The sequence below is a fragment of the Miniopterus schreibersii genome (genome assembly GCF_964146895.1).
Source record: "Miniopterus schreibersii genome assembly, chromosome: 11".
Taxonomy (NCBI): domain Eukaryota; kingdom Metazoa; phylum Chordata; class Mammalia; order Chiroptera; family Miniopteridae; genus Miniopterus; species Miniopterus schreibersii.
In genome coordinates, this window is record NC_138111.1 from 20,992,334 (window position 1) to 21,013,428 (window position 21,095).

The 21,095-nt window shown below is 42.6% G+C and overlaps 1 protein-coding gene across 6 annotated transcripts in view; it reads right to left on the minus strand.

Moving 5' to 3' along the window:
• Positions 1-18,163: 18,163 nt before the first annotated feature.
• Positions 18,164-21,095, minus strand: part of SMC2 (structural maintenance of chromosomes 2) — a 41,445-nt gene continuing 38,513 nt past the window's right edge. For all 6 annotated transcript variants that reach the window (XM_081152507.1, XM_081152509.1, XM_081152510.1 and 3 more), the window contains exon 25: positions 18,164-20,887. In XM_081152507.1, coding sequence (XP_081008633.1) covers positions 20,729-20,887 — 159 coding nt within the window. In that variant the 3' untranslated portion in view covers positions 18,164-20,728. The remainder of the gene's footprint in view (positions 20,888-21,095) is intronic.

A 21,095-nucleotide genomic window follows, 5' to 3' on the forward strand; every position in this document is an offset into this window, starting at 1 on the left:
GTCAATAAAAAAATTTTAAATGATTGAATAAATTAAAATTAAACACAACCTAAATACTCTCAATAGAGGAATAGCTTTTCTATAAAATATCATTCAATTGTTTAAAAGGATGAGAGAAATTTCTGTGTACTCTTATTAAATTAAAAAGCAGGTTGCATGGCAGGACATTAACTATAGAAATATTTTATATAAAGTATGTACGTGTGAGTATATGTACATATAGGTGCATGCATATGTATATAGGTGTACACCGTGCGTGTGCGTGTGCATGTGCGTGGTTTTGAGCACCTACAGAGGAAATTATTAACAATGGTTACAACCAAAAAAGGAAATTGTGCTGCAGAAGTTAGGAACTGAGTGATGGCAGGCCTTAGATCTTCGTTTTATTTACTTTTGTAAGAGAGTGAGTTTTTCTTTTGTAAGCTTACTCAGGCTTTTGCATAAATGAAAATATTTTCCGTTTGCTAATGCCTTCACTCACCATTTTGCAATTAATTCAGGAGGGTGAACAATGAAACAGGCGTGGAAATGACCAGAATCAGTACGTGGTACAACAGGGATGCGATACGTAGATGGGAAGGAATTTCAAGCCCTTAAACTGAACTTGTTCGACAAGAAGAAACATGCGATGCTGGAAACACGAAGGGCGAAAGAACACATGTTTTTGCTCCTTCAAGAAGCTGAGTTGTTTGCCGTTCCCGCTGGTTTTCAGGCTTGAAATGCCGATTTTTATACTAAGAAAGGAAAATACTCTTGAGTTTTACCTTTTTTCCAGCTGCGTTGCGGTTGACGACGCAGAGACAGGCATCGGATTTTACAGCCCCACACAGTTGTATACGTTCTTGATACATCTGAGCGGCTGTCACACTTGCTCAGCTCCCATAAAGCAAGCAAACCGGCGAGCGAGGGGCCTTGGCTTTTTTACAGGCTGCCGGCTGCGTGCGGTGAGCGTGCGTGTGGCCCCGACGGAGCTGCGGATTCGGACGTGCGAGATGATCGCACAAGTGTGATGAATGGTTTCCTGAAGAATTATCATAAAATACAGGTCTAGGGGAACCCCGGGAATTCCAGCCTGCTTACGGTACCCGAAAATGGGCGCTTTCTCACCGAGAGGAGGGAGGACAGCTGCAGGCTTCCAAGGAAAGAGCCCACAGGCCTGTGGGCAGAGCCCGCGACACAGACAGTGTGCGGAGCGGCAGTGGGGGCGGTGCGGGGGGGGCTCCATGGGGAGGAAAGGGGACATCTGTAATATTTTGAACGATAAAAAAAAATTAAATTAAATTAAAATAGACAACGAGCATCAGACAGCCGTGGGGACTTTTGCGGCGCTGAGCTTGAGGCCACTGTTTGGTCCCCGGCTCTGCTCACCCTCTGTGCCCGGGTGCTGGGCGCTCTCCCTGCCTCGCTGTGGCCTTTACCATTGTCATCCACGCCGGGCCTCTTCCCCGGCCCAGCGCAGAGCGGAGCGGCCGCCCAAGGACCCGCTTGCCTTCGTATCCTGAAGAGTGTGGCCTCTGCGCCCTTGGGCATGAGCTGGCTCGCAACAGTGCCTGTGTCGCCGGCGGGGGACAGCGGAGGGGGCTCCCTAAACGGATGCCAGAGGGGTTGTGGTATAAAACCACGGTGTGAAGTTTTAAGTCTCCATCGGTGCCCAATGGGCAGTTCCCAGCCCCGTTTGAGAGACAGATACAGTTATTCTCATTTTTTTCCACCAAGCAATATAGAACCTTTATTTTTAACATGATTTCTGTGCGTCAGGGGTCTGAGAGTAATCCTTTCACAAATGGAAGTGATTCCTGGAAGATACCGTGGCAAAACCCAACAGGCATCTGATGTGAATCCACAGGAGTCTAAGCCGCAGGTGCAGCCAAGAAGCCCGGCAGGGTCCCCCTCGGCCCGGCGCCTGCCGTCCTGAGGTCTTCCGTCAGGCCTGGTGTTGCCCGGCGGGCTGGGTGTTGGCGGATGGCACGAGACGAGGGCTGAGAGAAGGAGTGGCAGTCCACAGTTAGGGTGACATCAGAAGAAAGGGACACTCTATGAGCTTATCTAGCTCAAGGGAGACTGAGGCTCAGAGCCTCACACGACCACAGGACAGGCATAAATCTCTTCCCTCCCACCCGAGGCCACCATGTCGCACCTCAGGGTCTGTGAGAATGTGAAACAGCGAGGTGCCTCAGGAGTTTTCCTTCCTCATTGCTTTCTCACAAAATTTAATATCACAGATATGCTCCGTGTCTGTTTATGTACCGTATACATATCTGTGCTTCACACATGAAAGAGTGATATTTTTTGTCCCTCCTCTTACTTGCCCCCCACCAATAAGAACAAATTGTCACCCTCTCGGGAGTGATGGAAAAGGGGTGCCCATCTGTGTGGCAGTGGGTGTCTTTAAAGTAGGCCGTAGTGTGAATGCTTCCCCCAGAGTGGAGCGCCCAGCTCGCCTGTGCCGCTTTGCATCCCCCAAAAGATCAGACAGTAATTTTGTGATCTCATCACAGGCAGATTTGATCCTGAGCCGTTTTAATTCCAATCTCAAATATTAGGTTATCTTACCTGACATCTCAGTCACATCATGAATAATAACAAAACTATTGCCACATACCGAGAATTTCCACGTTTTTACAAGGCTCATGGAACTTTATTGAAAAGCTCTAAATCATCGCCACACAGGCATCTGAATGGGTATTAAGTGGACTTTGATGGAGAATTAGGGCTGCTCATCCTCAGACTTTCCTATTCAATACCCCCCCCCCCCCCCCCACTGCATTATGTGGGCCCGTTGGCCATTCATTTCCAAAGATCCATTAGTGTCATTACCCTGAACCGGCAAAGACTTTGAAATATTAGTCTTTCATTCTGACGTTTCCTATTAAACTTTTCCATACAAGAGGTCAGTATAGAGATTTCTTTTCGTGCTGATATGAATTGTCTCCCAAATACACAAGGATATTAAAAGGGTCCTGCGGTTGTTTTTCATTGTAGTTTTAAGTAACGTTGTTTTTTTCATTATGGTGAGTCATGTATCATGACAGGTATTTCAGTTTACAATAGAAAAGACTCCGTTTGGGGTTGCTAGCCAGGCTCTGTTGCTGTTTTTGTGTTTTTTTTTCTTTCCATTTTTCAAACATCGTTCTTTGTAATGGTAAACAACAGCAAAACACTTCCACTTTTCTTTAATGGAATGATCTGTCTTGAGAATAAATTAGTTTCTTGGGGGCCTATACAAGCATAAGACTCGAGGGCCACGTTCAAGTTTATTAAATGTAAAGAAAATTCTCACATAGGAAACAAACAAATCTAGACCTCGAAACCTCTAAGGTCCCATCTAACTCATAAGATTCCAGAAACATTATTTCTTTCTCAGTATAGCAAGAGCCCAGGAAAATGTCAGTGTACCAGGTGTAGGTGATAAGCTACAACCACGGTAAATATTTTCACCAGACGTTTTCTCCTCAACATTAGCCAGAGACCTGGTCTACACCATGCCCATTAATCTCCCCTCTTGCTTAGATTTTTGTGATACTTGACGACCATCGGTTGGGAGAGTTTTACTGCATGAAGTTTAGAGGACACGTCTACATCGAGAAGAACACAGAAGGACCCAGGAAACCCTCTTCTTTAAGGCATCCAGTGCTTCCTGCAGCTTGATTCCTTCCTCAGCCCCTGGAGACAGACCTGGTCCCATCACACCAGGCCTTCAGTAACTGGAAACTGCCGTCAGCGAAAACTCCTCAGCATGACGTACGAAGTCATCTCCGGCCTGATCCCATCTATATTCATGACCTCATTTCAAACTAGCCTTTCTCTTACTTTTTTTTTTTTTATGTTACTGTGCTTTTCTAAACAATGCTTTTTATGGTTTTTTTTGCCTTTTTTTTTAACTGTCTTTGTCTCTTTCATGACATTCTTTCTGTGTAGAAGTTGGTTGCTTTCTCCTTGCGATGCCCATCGATCATGAACAACTGACACCTTCCTTAACCGGCTCTCACACCACTGGTCGCCTTCCTTCTCGCTCTGCGCATGTCTGTGTCACAGCTCCTCCAACTGCACTGCGGTTCTCTGTCTACAGCTCTGCGCCTGCTAACAGCAGGCCCTTCTTTTGAGAGCAAGGGCAGGGTTAACTCAGTCAAGTGCTTATAACATTAAGCATTTATTTATTAGGCTGAAGTATATAAAACGGCTGATATTTAACCATTTTGACCTACACATTACTTATACCCTATCTCATTCTAAAAATACTTCCTCAAAATCCTGGCAGAAACACTGGTAGGGAGAGAGATGCCCACCGGCTATCCCATTTGACCCCTCACATTTCCTGATGCCCTTGCTGTTGGGGGGCCTTGCGGCCAGGTACGGCCAATGAAGCAACAGAAAGATGGCCTGAAGCTTGTCACTTGCTCGCTGCACCATGAAAAGGGCATGTGCATCTCTCCAGGACGCTTCTCTCTCTCCGATGACCAGAGAGGCTGTGTTCCAGACGGAGCCGCGGGTGGTGACCTCAGCATGGCCGCTGAGTGACCAGGGCCGGAGCCCTACACCAACCATTGCCGTGTCGAGTCACTGGATCTCGGCTTTGATTTCTGACTAATTTTCCATGTAACCAAATGGAGAAGACAAAGAAATGAGGTCAAGGTACATAAAGACAGAGAATGAAGACAGGATACTGATAAACTCGGAGTGCAAGACTTTCTGTCCCCTGTGTCCAAGTCTGATGCATATTTGATTTGAGCTTCCCCCTGGTGAACAGAAAAAAAAAAGACAGAGCATCTCTTGCGAAGTTCAGCATCCATGAAAACTAACCTACAGCAATGCTTTAAGCTCTCGCTGTCTATTGAAGGAGTAAACCTCTTATGTTACCGTTTCTGTGCACACTGTGTGTCAGGAAATAAAGACCAGCAACCTTAGCTCTGGAAAGATCAGAGTCTTTATGAGAGTGGGTCAGAGAAACCTCTCAGCCGTGTCGAGCCCAGTCCAACACTAGATCGATTACTCTGCTCTCTCCAGAGGTAGTCACCTCAGATTTCCAATTAGCAAATGATTCTCCACAAAAGAAGGCCGGTGTTGAGGTCAACCACTCACTTTGTGCATGAATCTTTAACAAGCTCCTTTTTAAAATACTATTTTAGATACTACTCAACGGCATATTAACAAATCCGCAGCAAAGGATTTTATATGATAGTCGCATAAATTCTTAGCTAGGAGGTGAGACTAACACCTCCAGTGATTTTGTGAGTATCACGGTGCATAGAGACTGACAATAATGTATTAATAACTTTATTCTCCAAACTTTTGGTGAGACGAAGATAGTAATTATCTGACTTGTTATCTTTCCAGTTACATACTTCCAAATTAAGATAAAAAAGGTAAAATATTTATGCATATATGTGTGTAAGCATTTGAATCAAATGGCTTGTGAGATTATGGATCATTCTTATGATCTTCTTTCCACTTGTTCCCCCCAAAATATATGATAACAAACTACATTATTTTTATAATCTGAGAACTGCCTCTTAAAATACATGTAAATACCCACGCTTTGCCATTTTAATCCAGCCCATGCTCAGAAATATCCACCCATCCTCACTTCCTCATTCAAGCCTTGATCTGTTTGTAAGCATGACTGTCATCTAAAGTTTTGTTTTGTTTTTAATATATCTTTATTGATTTCAGAGAGAGGAAAGGAGAGGGGGAGAGAGAGAGAGAAACATCAATGATGAGAGAGTCATTGATCGGCTATAGCCCGCAACCCTGGCCTGTTCCCTGACTGGGAATCGAACCCCGCTCGCCTGGATCCTAGGTCAATGCTCAACCGCTGAGCCACGCCCGGCCGGGCTAAAGTTTTTTTTAAAGAAAGGGATTAATTATATCGTACCTACCACTTATTACCCTTTTACTATCTCTATAATTTAAAGCTTCTTTGAGGACTTAAACCCTTGTTTTAAATAAGCTGAATAGGCCTATGCAGTACAGAAGCCTCAGCATTCCCACCGGCAACACTCAGAGAAGCCCCCTCCTGGTTAACCTCAGGTTCCCCGGCCTCAGCTACCGAGCTCCAGCGTCTCGCCCTCACTGCCGCAATGCCCTTGTTTATTTAACATGACCTTGGGTCTGTCCTGTTGTCCCTCCCGTCAAAGTCAAACATTTCACTTTCAAAAATTTATCCGAAGGAAATAAAAACGGATGCCTGTGAAGTTTGCTTAAAAGAATGCCTATTATAAAATTATGTGTGATGTTCCTAGGAGACAATATGAACAACTTTGATTTCATTTCAAGGTGAAACTGTAGTCATGCCTTTTATTAGCTTCTTGATAGGTTTTATTGTTTTTTATGAATTTAAATTTTTCCGTCATAGAAATGTAGTCAGATGTAAGAATTTCAGTTTCTGATCTGAGGATGGGCCTTGTCCACAGGCAATCGGCAGGACTGGGTGACAGATGAGAGTCACTTCACCTTCCATGGAAGACTTTTTCCTCCAGAATCAGGAGAGGGGTGTTAGCAAAGCCAACATTCACTTAGGACATGCTCATCAAAGTGAAAGGGGGGCCACGCACCCACACGGCGGTGATGGGCAGGTGGTGTTTGTTTTTTGTTTATTTATTTTTATTTATTTAATTGTTTAAAAAGTTTGCTTCTTTTCTTTCCTTTTTTTAAAAAAAAATATATCTTTATTGATTTCAGAGAGAGGAAGGGAGAGGGGGAGAGAGAGAAACATCAATGGTGAGAGAGTCACTGATCAGCTGCCTCCTGCACGCCCCCACTGGGGATCGAACCGAGACCTCCTGAATCCTAGGTCGATGCTCAACCGCTGAGCCACACCCGGCCAGGCTGTTGTTTTTTAAATGTCACCTCCTATTGGAATTATCGGAAGTAATTTCTGCTAAAGTCTCCCTTCAGCCTCTCGGCTTCGTAATCCACGTTTGCTTTCTGTACAGTTCTAAATCATCAGCCCCTTGGTTTAGTTTGAATTACTGAAAAGTGCCTCAGTAACAATGCAAATACAGAACTATTGCCTCCATGTGCTCAGTTGCCTGGGAGTAATGCCTGGACAAAGGTTGTAGCTGACACCCCGTGGCTGGTGGCGGCCAGGGTACAAATGTCTGAAAACCTTGGTTCAACTGATAAAAATCTCTGAATTGACATTTCAGCTCTAGTGTTCCCTAGGAAACTGACCGGGGCAGCAGTGTGCGGGAGCCAGGCCACCCTACTCACTAATTCCCCTGAATATTTGCGCGCTGGACTTGGTTGTCAAAAGACGCAGGGGCTGGAATCGGCTCAGTAATTGCCTTATCCTCTTGAGCAAAGATACTTAACCTCTTAGAGCCTCGGTGTCATCATTCAAACCTGGGGGAATTCCTACCTCACAAGCAAACTGTGAGGATTAAATAAGAAAGTACCCGGCTCACAGTAAAAATCTGTAAAGACAAGAATATGCCAGCAGCCCGGCTGGCGTGGCTCAGCAGTTGAGCATCGACCTGTATGATCCAGGAGCTGGATTCGATTCCCGATCAGGGCACATGCCCAGGTTTCGGGCTCGATCCCCAGCAGGGGGCGCGCAGGAGGCACCCATCAAGGACTCTCATCATTGATGATTCTCCCTCTCCCTTTCTCTCTCTCTGAAATCAATAAAGATATATATATATATATATATATATATATATATATATATATATATATATATGCTAGCAAAAGTAGTGACGGATCACAGGAAATTTTTCCAGCATGTTCAGTGAGCTCCAGGCCATTTTTCTTTAAAATGCCTATTTTTTCCCCCCATTTCCTCTGTCATTTCCTCGACCAGTAAGGTTATATACTGGAAAAGAATATTGCAGTAGGAATGAAAAGACTTAGCTTTCAATCCAGCTCTGAGCCTGTGATGTAGAATGATGTTTTCTGGGTTGAAATGACCTTAGCTACACAATGCAGAACGGCTATTTAATTTAAGGTAGCTTTAAGCTATTTTTTCAACTTTTTCCACATAAAGGTCCATCGTGAGTCAAGCTTGAACCTCTCTGGTTCTCCCTCTTCCCACAAAACAGCGTCTCTTCCCAAGTAGCGTTAAGTATTCCGGTCACAGCCCAGCCATGAGCGTGTCACAGGTTCAGAGCGAGCTCTGGGAATGTTGTGATGCAAACTCCAGCTGGAACTGCTTCCAGGGCAGCAGCCGGCACGTGGGTCTTTCTGCTCCTCAATGTGATAGTCACGCACTAGGAGCTACTCGGGTTTCATTGATTACACGTGTCTGCTGACCGGCCAGCTCACCAGCTAAGCTGTGAGGTTTGCCTTGAAGTCAGTGAAACTTGGGTCCCCCCTGTTCTCTGCCTGGACCTTGGGTATCACATAAACATCATTCACCTTGATTGCCTCAGTCGGTGACCTTTCCCTTTAACCCACCAGAGCTTCTGGGATGTTTTCCTTTTATCTTCCACAGTAAAATATCTTTCCCAGTTGAGGTCTAAGAGCCTCAGAAAAGATACCAGTTAAGGTATCTAGGCATTTTTCTGTACCTTGAAAAGATACTATTGTCAAAATATAGTGTTATCTTTCACCAGAATTACCCGAGATCCCTGTGTATCTCTTGGTGCCTCTGATTATAGCAGAATTATAGATTTTATACAACAGATACATACTGATAGTCCATGCAAAAGTCCACATTGCTTTGGAGACCATGTTTGTACATTTAACTGACACCTAAAATTTCTAAAATGCTATCTTTTCATTATGAAGCCAATATTTTACTTCCAATAATTATTTCTCAGCAGAATTTCTCCCATTCACTTAGAGGCAACTTGGTAAGGAGACAATAATCCATAAGGCTCTTGAGTTGTAGGTTGGATCCTGACTATGGATTCTAGAGAGTCCCCATAAGAGAAATGCCCGTGCAAACCGTGGGACAGTCTGGAAGTTCTCATTCCAGAGAAAGCCTGCATGGTATGGATTTTAAGAGAGAAAATCCAAGACAGCTGTAGAATTACGTGAGGAACAGACGCCTGAGAATATCATGAGGCGTAGTTTCTGCTATCTGCTTTCTTTAGCCATTCCTCCGAGGCAACACCGTTGCTCCGCTAGGGAAGCTTTTGATGAATGCCAGAGTCTCAGCGAGACGGGGGCTCCTGGAGGCAGCTGAGGTGGCCGCAATGATTAGGACACCCTTGGTGCCTCGGACATAGCAACAGGGGTGTTCAGCACAGGTCTGCGTGGATGGAAGACATGCCTATGAGGCTGGTGAGTGATGTCCAACAGACACTGAGCAAAGCTCAAGGAGGTTGCGAGATCACGGAGGTGGTCCTGTCAACTGTTGGGATTTAGCCAGAGGCTCACTGTAGCCTCTGCAGTGCTTGGCAAAGGTCGTACTTTTAGGACACAATACACAATATATGAGAGGATCTTGTGTTGTGTTAATGCAAACCAGAGTAAGGTGAGTTGAAGCAGAATAATTATTGCTTGGAGGTGGGGAGGGGGGCAGTGTTTGGTCCTTGTTGGATAGAAGTGGGTTCCAATCCCAGTGCCAACATTCACCAGCAATACGATTTGGAGCAAGTTTCTTCAGCTGAACTTTCTAGGCCTTGCTTTCCTTGTCGATGAATCAGATAAAATACTGTATGCCTGCCTGGTAGGTCATTGCAAGGGTTCGATTCAGTAGCACATGTAAAGCACTTGCTGTGTAACAGGTCCTTAATGGATACCAGCTGCCACCACCGTTAGGCACATGTAAGAAATTAGTATTTATTTTCCTTCCCTTCTCATTTCGCAGTTACTTCGTGTCACATATTTACAGTGTAGTCTACCTATAGCTTTGATCCCCAAAGCCCCAAAGAAAACTACCGCATCTTTCTCTCAGGAGTTATCCAAAATCCCTCTGCAAGATACTCTATAGCGTTTTGTGCCAAGAGGTGGGAAAACAATGGCCTCTGGAGTCCGAATTCCTGAATGTTTCCTGTTCACTGTCTCCTCGTGTTAGTGAGCGTCTGTGTTCGAGCCATTTTTCGTGTATTAAGAGGATATTATTTGCACCACAGCTCCTGAATCTTACCGCATCCAAACTAAAACGAGAGTAGCTACTGCCTGAGAAGACTTCGAGCGTGTGGGTGCACCATCTCCTTTAACGCCTGCAGTTTTAGTAAGTGATTGGTCCTGTCCCTCTCATTCTACAGACGAGAAAAACCTGGCTGGATGAGGTAAAGCTGGACCGCGGCCAGGTAGCCAACAGGAGCCGAGCTGGGGTTTAAACTTCGGCCACGCTAAAGCCCACCGCATTCTCCCCTGCGCCAGACAGCTCCCCATCAGATGGAAACTCCAGGGGAGCTCATGTTCTTGGTGAACTACAGAAGAATAAAAATCGCGGGAGCCAAATGTCAACCTGCTCATTAAGGTAGGAAGTGCACCCAATATAAAAATGATAAATCAGTTGACGTTCTTTTTACAACCTCAGTGTACCGGGAGAAAACCAAACTCATCAATCTTCCTCCCAACTAATCTCTTCAACATTAATACATTCCTAAAGTAAATTAGGAACTGGGAATTAATTTAATGAGTTTTTCTTCCTAATGACATAAGCCCCATATCATTGTAATTTCCAAAGCAAATTGACACTTAAAAGTTATCCAAAAGGGGTGGATTGCAGCCCTCGATGGAACTCGGAGTTAAAAATGGAATTTAATAATTAGGATTTCTCATTGAAGTAGACACTTTTATTCTCAAAGAAAAAAATAATGGTTATGTGTGTTCACATAGCCAGCGGCCTCACGGCCTTCGTAACTTAAGGGTGTTTGTTTCTTGTCATGTGTTACCTGTGTCACAAAACACATGCTGTGGGCCAATGTAAAATATGGCTCGTATACATTTTTAAATACACAATTATAATTTTCAATGAGCCATGTACCAGAGGCATATCGGCTCATGCCATTTGCATAAAATGTCAGCCCGACTGGCAGCTGGCTCACCCTCCTGCTGTCCTTGAGGCAGAGCGGGGAAGGCGGGAGCCCACGCTGTCATTAGCGACGCCAATCAGAGTAAGAATCAGTCACTCACAATAACGGGAACAATGAAAAATGGGATTGCCTCCGACTTGTCAAATCATTTCACAGAGTAATGATGCCATTAATAAATCATATTAGTCCTGCAACGGGACCAGAATTTCCGCCCTGACATTTACGGGCCCGTCATTGTATTTGAGGAAGAGGAGGGTTACATGGAGAGGTTTGGGTATCTCTTCAAGTGTGTTAGTACTCGAAAGGGATTAAAGAACGTGAAATAGTGTCTTTCCAGTCAACTGACATTGTTTTGTTTGTTTAACACTCCCCCTGGACGAGATCCTTTTGAGGGGATGACAGAACAGGTTAAAAAATTGAGTGGTCTCCGTGCTCATGGATGAGTAATTTACAAAGTTTACAAGCGACGCGGAGCTATGACGGTGAGGGATCTTTCAACACGTGTGGAGCCCGGAGGCGTGGCTCAGCGGTTGAGCATTGACCTAGGATCCAGGCGATCGGGGTTCGATTCCCGTCAGGGCGCATCCCCGGGTTGCAGGCTCGACCCCCAGTAGGGGGCGTGAGGAGGCAGCCGATCAATGACGACTCTCTTATCATTGATGTTTCTATCTCCTCTCCTCTCCCTTCCTCTCTGAAATCAATAAGGACATCTTTTTTAAAAAAATAAACGCATGAGGGAATGGTTGAGGAAACTGGGTTTATTTAGCCCCAAGAAAATTCAGCATACACGCTAGACGCTTTCATTTACTTGAAACTGTCCTGTGGTTGTGGGTTAATAAAACAAAGGCAAATGGGTAGAAGGCACAGGGAGACAGATCTCTCCCATCATGGGAGGAGACCTTGTCAACACCAGAGCCGCGCATTCTGTCTAATCTGGGAGCCACTGAACAGACAGACACAGGTGGAAGCTGTGACTACTACCGGGGGAAAGAACTGTGCGCAAGGAAACTCGGGAGCGGGCCAGTCACCTTTCTTTTAGTCCTAAACTCTGTTCTAGAGAATAGGCAGACAGAAAATGGCCCAAGAATAATTTTAAAAGAAAATGACAGAAATGAACAAATACAACACAAAAATTCAAACAGTGTGGAGCATTGTTGCAGGTTGGGCCCCTCCGGAGGGGACTCCGAGGCTGGGTTTGGTTTGCTGGATGCTTCTTAAGGAGCCCCGTCAGGGACAATCTCTGCAGAAGGGAAGGAAAGGAAACAGGGTTGAGCAGAGAAGCCGCGCCTGGAGGCAGGACCAGCACAGCCTCAGTAGACTCTTCTGGGGCCACCTGTGTTGTCACAAATTGCAGGATTTTCTTCTTTCAGCGGCTGGAAAATATTCTATTGGACATACGCCCCGCATCTTCTTTATCCAATGGCCTGCCGAGGGACACCGAGGCTGTTTTCTCTGGAGTGGTATTTATCGCCTCTTCTCCCAGGAAGGGTTCTTTCCCTTCCTACGCTTACGCAGAAGCCGTCAGAGCCTTCATGCCTTTAGCTATGTTTACAAATAATTATGCGTGTGGTTTGGTTACAGGTACCATAATGAACCTCCTGCAAGAACATCTGCCGTAAATAGGTTACATTACATTGGGCATGCTTACAGGACTTTAGAAATTAAAAAGCAGGCCCCAAATGGGAGAGCTATTCCAACTCCTTCTCCTTAGATCCAAAATAAGTGTTCTGAAGTTGTCACCTTTCAGGGAGGTGGGGAGACTTGACTCACAGTACAGTGGACCACAGGTGGGAAAGACCAGGAAGGACGCTACCGTGGAAGGACACCTGCCTGTGTCAGACAACGGCGATCCTCTCTCCAAACTGTGCAAGTGTAGCTTCAGTATGCTGTGGTGCCGTCTTGTTTGGGGGTCTCTGGGGAGGAGTAGGGATACGTTCTCAGGAGTCGGTGATGTCTTCTCAATACTTTAAACTTTGGGCTTTTATTTTGATAAAATTAAAAAGGAACACCTACATATTTAGGGCTCATCTGAACAGCTTGCATCTTAAGCCCTGCATGGCTCAGGCCTGTGTAGCCCCCTCTTCAGCATGAAGCAGGTGTGCTCTAGCGCAGGGCGCCCCAAGGAAGAGGTGCTCCCGGCCCGTGTGTGGCGCTTCCCACAGCTGAAGGCCAAACGGCATCATGCCCGCTGCGCAGAGGCTTAGAGTGGGCACGGCGAGGAACGAAGGGGCACAAGCGGCCTCCGAGGCTCACAGACCATGCTGAGTCAAATGCATCACAGTCTCTCTCGAAACAGTTTTGTTTCGCCCTCTACCGGCGTCATTAGATACATGTTATTAAGCTAAACAGTTTTGTGGTCGGTTGTACTCTTGTATATTTTCTCTCTTAGTTTTGAGAATGGAGGGCCACAGTTCCAAGTTTGTGTTCGTACATATTCCAGTAAATCCTGTGTGGAAAGCAAGTTTCCTTTAAATGGTTTTTATGTTATTAAAGAATGTTTTAGGAACAACCGAAGCTGAAAGACGTCATGTGAACCTTGGAATTAGGCTCGAATTCTGATTCTGTTGCACCTTAACTGAGGAAGTAAAGCCACGTCTCTGGGCCCGTGTTTTCTCATCTCTGAGGATGGTCACAGCGCCTCTGTTGTGTCGGGAAACAGCTAAGACAGTGAGGCCAGGGCATGCCTGTTTTCTCTACCGTCAGCCCCCATTTTGCCGGCTGTATTTTTTCAATAGAGCCCACCAGGGAACAGCGAGGGCTGCAGAGGGCGCACCGTTGGTCCATTTAGGCCTGGCGGAAATTATGTGCGAGAGGAAGTGGAAGGTACGGCTTTGGGTACTGGAATTATTTATAAAAGTAAATTACTCATGCTTTCTGGTCCCCAGAAGCAAAGGTAATCAGGATGTGTTTAACACCTGCTTCCTTATGCTGAGCTGGAAGCAATCTCAGGGTAAAAAAGTTACAATTTTTTTTTCTTCAAATTAACATCTGCCTTGAATTTTTAATCCTAAGAAATAAGCAATAAAGCAAACTTCTACACCTAAATTACTAAGGGACTTAAATGTGTTTTTCAATTACAGTTTACTTTCAATAGCATTTTGCATGGGTTTCAGGTGTACAGCATAGTGGTTAGACAATCACATACTTTACAGTGTTTCCCCGGTTATTTCCAGCACCCACCTGGCACCATACGGTCATCACAGTATTGCTGACTGCATTCCCCATGCTGTGCTTTACATTCCCAAGACTACTTGGTAGCTGCCAATGTGTATTTCTTAGTCCCTTCACCTCTTTCACCGAGTCCCCAGCTCTCCTCCCCTAGGGCAACCGCCAGTCTGTGCTCTGTGTCTGTAAGTCTGTTTCAATTTTATTTCGTCCTTTAGATTCCACAGACAAGTGAAATCATATGGCATTTGTCTCTCTCTTAGTTCACTGTGGGGCATAAAACCCTCTAGACCCATCCATGTGTCTCAAATGGTAAGACATCATTCTTTTTATGGCTGAGTAATATTCCATTGTGTAAATGGAGCATGGCTTACTTATCCATTCGTCTATAGATGGAAACACAGGTGGCCTCCATCTCTTGGCTATTGTAAATAATGCTGCAGTGAATATAGGGCTGCACATACGTATTTTTTTCAAATTAGTTTTGGGTTTCTTCAGATAAATAACCCAGAGGTGGAATCACTGGGTCATAGGGCAGCTCCATTTTTAATTTTTTGAGGACCGTCCACACTGCTTTCCACAGCGGCTGCACCAGTCTAATTCCCACCAGCAGTGCACGAGGGCTCCCTTTCCCCACATCCTCACCGGCACTTGTTTGCTGATTTACTGACAATGGCCATTCTGCTGGGGTGAGGTGATGTCTCACTGTGGACTTAATTTGCATCTCTGATGATGAGTGACGCAGAGCACACACACAAAATACTTAGGAATAAATTTAACCAAGGAGGTAAAAGACCTGTACTCAGAAAACTGTAAGATACTTTAGAAAGAAATTGAAGATACAAATTTAAATTTTGTCTTTGATTAAGTCGAAGGATGTAACATAAAGATCTTTCAACTTTGGAACACAAGTTTAGATAATTTATATAACTTCCATGCCTACAGAAATAGAACAGGAAGTATTAGATAGTATAAAAGGACTGACGCTCGATTTTTAAAAATTCTCTGAAGGAAAAATCTCCAGCATGAAGTCCTTGCTTTTAAAATGTTACTGAGACTTTATTACAAGCATGGTTATATGACGAAATCCTAACAGTGGCTTTTCAGTGAATATGGGCAGTCAGTCTGCTAATGGCCAGAGCTACATGAGCTAAATACCACGGCCTGTTCCACCTTGAACGTTTATGGCTCCGCTTGTTTAAGCAACAAGGCATTAACAGGCTGCGGGCTCTAAAAAGATGCGCTCAGCAGTTTACAGCCTGCTAGACTGAAGACGCGTGCTCAGTTACCACTATTCCAGAAGACCTGATGCCTCCCGCAAGGGGGAGGGGACAGAGGACCCACGGAAGGGCCGACTTGAGTAGAGCCCTCAGGGAAGGGTGCACTGATGACAGGAATGGCAGAGTGGCTGTCCCACATTGAGTGCAGACAAAGCTGTGCTCCGGAGTGGCCACCGTTGCAGCCTGGGTGGAATTCAGGCCCCTGCAGGCAGTTAGTTTTAGGTAGGATGGGACTCACGCGGGCGACTGAGGGCGCAGAATGCGGGCGGTTTAAGTGGGAGCGATGGGCACGGCGAGCAGTGCACAGAATGCAGCACGAATGAGCTTCAAGTTTAGAGAATTTCAGAGGAGGCTTAAGATGCTTAATGACCACCAAGCAACAAAGTTCATTTTATAAACCACATAAAAAATGGTCTTATAAAGGATAATAGGTAAAGCCCCAATTCCTTGAAGAGAACTCTGGTCCTTAACTGGAGGCAAGAAAAGGAACAGCTTTGCCTACCGTCCTGTCACGCGTTCAGGGGTTACTGGCCATACCATCATCACTCGACTGCTCTAAAATGATCCACCAGCACGAGCCTTAGAACTAAACGGCAACCTTTTGCTCTACGATGTATTAAAATCTCTGTCCTTGCAGCCACCCATGCATGCCTAGGGTCTCTGCAAGGCATACCTGAATGTCATCTGGCTCCAGGCACAAACCCAGCAGCGTACCCAAGGCATAGTTTGTTACATTAGAATGGCTAAGAGTACAGGCTCTTCAGCCAGTCTAGTTTAAATCCTGCCAACTGCTCCCTTACCTCGCCCGCCACTTCCTAGCTGTATAGACAAATTTCTTCAGTTTCCCATCTAGAGTTGAGAATAAATGTATAATTGAGAATATGTAGTATTAGATAATGTAATATTTCTTCTTGATACTAACAAAATAAGTTTCCTAAAAGTTAGTTGCAATGTGGAATTTGAAACCGTATCAATGAAGTTCTCATACTCTGTAACATTAAAATCCATTGGCCTTCACTGTACTTTCAATGGCTGTTCTACCCATGCAGGATTTTGTAACATTTCCCATTGGACATGGGACACCACCATTCACCGAGTGATGCAGATCTTCAAAATGTTAACACATTCATAATACAATATAAAAAATCCCATTAGTTAATATACCAGCAGTGTTATTAGAAAAGTCTTTAAGTATTGAGAAGATGTCAAGTTGACAATGATAAATACAAGTTTGCCAAAATTCTAATTTTCATTCGAAAGCTACAATTTTATTACTTGCAACAAATATGTCAGGTTCTTACAACAGACTGACTTTGTTCTTCAGTTTTGAGAAATGTCTACCAGATACCATAGACTTAATAACCGTATTTATCTTAGTCTTATGTTCAAGTAAAAATGGTATTTCATGGGGTGGGAAAAAAAGGGCACTTACTTCAGACCCCAACTGAAATAACCAAATTTCTGCAAAATACCCATCATGTTTTGGTATGCGGAAGTGCTTTATATATAATCCCCATTTTATCATTCCAATTATTAAAGGAACGTACTCAGCAGGCTGATATAAAAAATAATTTGTATAGCTTCATCAAAGACAATCTTAGTGAAACTGCCATTAAAGATACTCAGAAGCATGCCTGTGAAAACTGCAAGCATTACTACCAGTGGTGTATTGTAACGCCTTTATGTGTATAATTGTGTGTGTGTGTGTTTATTTTTCTGTATAAATATCTAGTGTCAGTACCATCTGTTGAAAACTATGGTTTATCTTTTATAGATGTTAGATTCAATTTGCTAATATTTTCAGGATTTTGTTTGAGGACTACAGTCCTGTAATTTTGTTCTTTAATGTCTTTGTCAAGTTTTAGTATTAGAACGACACTGGCTTCATAAAACAAGTTGGAGGTATTCCCTCCCCATGTTTTCTAAAAGACTTTGTGTAACACCGATGTTATTTCTTCCTTCAATGTAAAATATACAAGTGAAACCATATAAAACTAGAGTTCTCTTTGTGGGAAGATATTTCATAATAATTTCAACTGCACTAGCAGATGTGAGGCTATTCAGATTTTGCATATCCTTGTGTCATTTTGGTAGGTTTTATTTTTCTAACGGTTTTTCCATTTTGTTTAAGTTGTTGAATTTATTGGCATAGAAATAGTCAATTTTGTATCCTTTTAATTTAGATAAGGATTCATAGTGGCAACTCTTTTTATTCCTGATACTGGTGATTTACAATTTCTCTGGTTTACCTGATTGGTCTAATTAGAAATATTATAATTTTGTTGCTTTTGAGAACTAGATGTTGATTTCACTGATTTTTTACATATTGTTGACTTCTAGCCTTTATTTTATTTCCATCTATTTAACTTGGATTTACAATGTTCTTATTTATCTAGAATATAGCTTAAATTAGAACCTTAGACCACTGAATTTGTACCTTTTTGTTTTCTAAGAGAAGCATTTAAATCTATAATTTTCTTTCTAATAATTAAAAAAAAATTAAAATGACACAAAGTATAATCCCTGACCATAACAAAATTAAACTAGAAATCAGTTAACAAAAAGCTACCTGGAAAATCCCCATTGGAATTGGAAGTTAAGGAATACACTCCAAAAATTTTTTTTTTAATTCCCAATTTATTTTTTAAACCTAGTATTACCCTGAAACCAAATAAAGACTGTAGGGAAAAAAAGAAATATACAGACCAATGCTCCTCATGAAAACACATAAAAACTATGACCAAATTATTAGCAAGTTGAATCTGGCAATACATAAAAATAATTACGCACCATGAGCAAGTGGGGTTTATTCCAGGGACACAAGGTTTGTTTAATATTCAAAAGTCAAGCAATATAATTCACAATACTAACAGGCTAAAGAAGTTACATGATCATTAGAAAAAGCAATGGACAAAATTCAACACACTCATCCACGATCACACCAGGAATAGGAGGGACCTTCTGTAATTTGATGATGAACATCTACCAAAGCCTACAGCTAACATTATGCTTAGTGGTCACAGATTGAATGCTTTCTTAATTTGGGGAAAAAGGCAAATATGGCAGTTCTCATTACTTACACAAGGAAAGAAAAGGAAAGAAAAGGCAAGTTGACCAAAAAGAAATAAAACTGCCCTGAGTGAAGCTGACGTGACTGTGGGGAGGCTGGCTGGTTAGATTACGCCACCACACAGGAGAGGGATTCTCAAGCCCATGATTTTTGCATTTGCTGTTATGTACTTGAAATGCTAAAATAAAACCCACAAGGAATCCTCCCTTAAATGTTTGAGGTCCTTCCGACAGAAAAATTTCACATGTTGTGCATACTGCTCATCTGGGTTTCTCTTAAATTTATTACGTACAATAAGTACAAATGTCCAAGCTGTCAGAGAGGTAGTATATCATAGGTTCTAGAGACCAACTGCCAACATTTGTGTGGAGGCTCTGCCACTGAATTGTATTATCACTGTGGGCAAGTTTAACTTCTCTGCTTAATTCAATGTCCTCAATTATACAATGCTGGCAACAACAGTACTTACCTCGCTGGGTTATTAATGGATTAAATGTGAAAATATGTGCATGTGAGAATAGTGTCGATGTACAGAAAGAGCTCAGTAAATGTTACTCATATTACTGCAGATCTGTGCAATAATGTCCCCCTTCTAATCAAAGAATAACATCACTCACAAAAATTTAATGTTTGAGGATTTTCATCAAAGAACAAATTATATATAAGACAAAAATATGGAAAGCAAACAAATAGAAAATTTGTAGCAGAGGAAATAAAATTAGTACATATGGCAAAATATTCAACCCCACAAGTTATTTAAACAGTGCTAGTTAAAACAGCAACAAAGTACCATTTTATAACTAGTAAATCACAAGTATTAAAATTAACAGCTGGGCTGACTAGGTTGTGGTCAACAGGTATATTATATTGGTGACAACTATACTGGTGACAGTGTTAACTGTTCTGGCAAACAATTTGCAATATATTTGAAAGAAAAAAAATTTCTTATGTCTGTTCTATGTGATATTGGGCTTCCAGTAACTTGGCATTTACAGCGTTGTCTCCCTAGCCTCCCACTGTACTGAGAACTAATTCTAGTCAATCCTTTCCCAAGGGTCCCGTAATATCAGTTACCTGGGAATTACCCAACACCTTCCCACATGTCTGAGGGAAGAGTAAGAAATGTTAAGCCCAGGGCCAAGAAGTATGAGCATATGTTAGGGAAAGGATAACACAAAGGAACTAGAACTAGCATGATGAAGGGGTGTGGGGTCAAGGTAACATACCCAAGATCAGATGAGGTAAAGTCAGCTTTCAAGATTCAAAGTTTGGAGAACTGGTGACACACCTATAGACACTAACAACTATTCTTAGGGTATCTGTCAGCACATGAGTTCTTAAAGAAATGCCATCCTTTTGAACTGGAAAGTAGAAGACACCAGGAAACACAATGATCATCAAATTTTGAGTCCTTTGAATAGAACCAGATGGACCTAATCTACTTATATACATATAAGACTGAAGGAAAAGATAAATTTGGTTTGGTCTGTTGGCTCCTACATTCTCACCCACCAATAGATTGTTATTAATTGGATTATGAAAAGGCTGGCAAAAACCTCTGAAAATATTGGGGGACTTCAGATAAATTTGCACCGGAAAGCAGCATGCAACACACCTTTCTCCTAAGCTTCTGATATATTTATAAAGATTTTTAAAAAACATACAAATGCACAGACTAAGCATATAGAAACATGATATTCAAATATCATAAAATGGGAAATAGATCTTGAAAGATTTCTGTCATTTGAGTCTAACTCAGGGATCTAGCACTGTGTTCTCAAGGAACTAACTGCAAATAGCACAGAACACGCCTAACACCTTTCTGTGTTCCCTTGGTTGGTCTAGCTACTTGCTTTTTAATTCTTCCTCACCTGAATGACTTTAATACCAATAGAAAACACATTAACATTTTCTTAGGAATTAAACTAAAAGCTGATTATCAGCTATATTTATCTTACAATTTAATTTCGTCTGTTTCTTTGTATTTCTGCTTTTACAAACAGAATTTCCCACCAAGCAGGTATCTCAGGCTCCCTAACATATAAAAGACTTGTGTAAGAAAAATCACAATCACAGTAATTGGACCATAGTTACACTAATTAGGAAAAGAGGAATCATGCTCATTTATAAGTGATTATATAAGGGAAAAGAAAATATGGATTAACAAAATAACATTAAATCTTTATATAAACAAATTAGATAAATCCCAAGTTCTTGAAAAGTGTATGTTTAAAAAGCAGGTCACAGTAAAGGAGTAAATTCATACTTCTGACTTCCACATGTGATCATTTGGGTCCTTTTGCCTGGGACTTGGTTTCCTTTGGAACCTTTCCATTCTGACACTGAGTAAATCTGGCTACTGTAGAAACACCATCCACAAACTTGGTTTTGAACAGGACGTTTGCATTGTTGAACATACCTTCCTTTAGGGACACCACAATAAACTTAAGGGAAATGGAAAAAAGCATAAAAAATAATTTTTATAATATCCTTGAAGAAGTTCACTAAAAAAAAAAAAATGAGGTTAAAGAATTGTTTGGAGATATTTTGACTTTGTTATTTCTTTAAATAACAAATGTAGGTAACAACTAGTTACAATATTAGACACCTAAGTTAATTCTAGCTCTTCATATTCAGTTTTAGGAGTCTCTT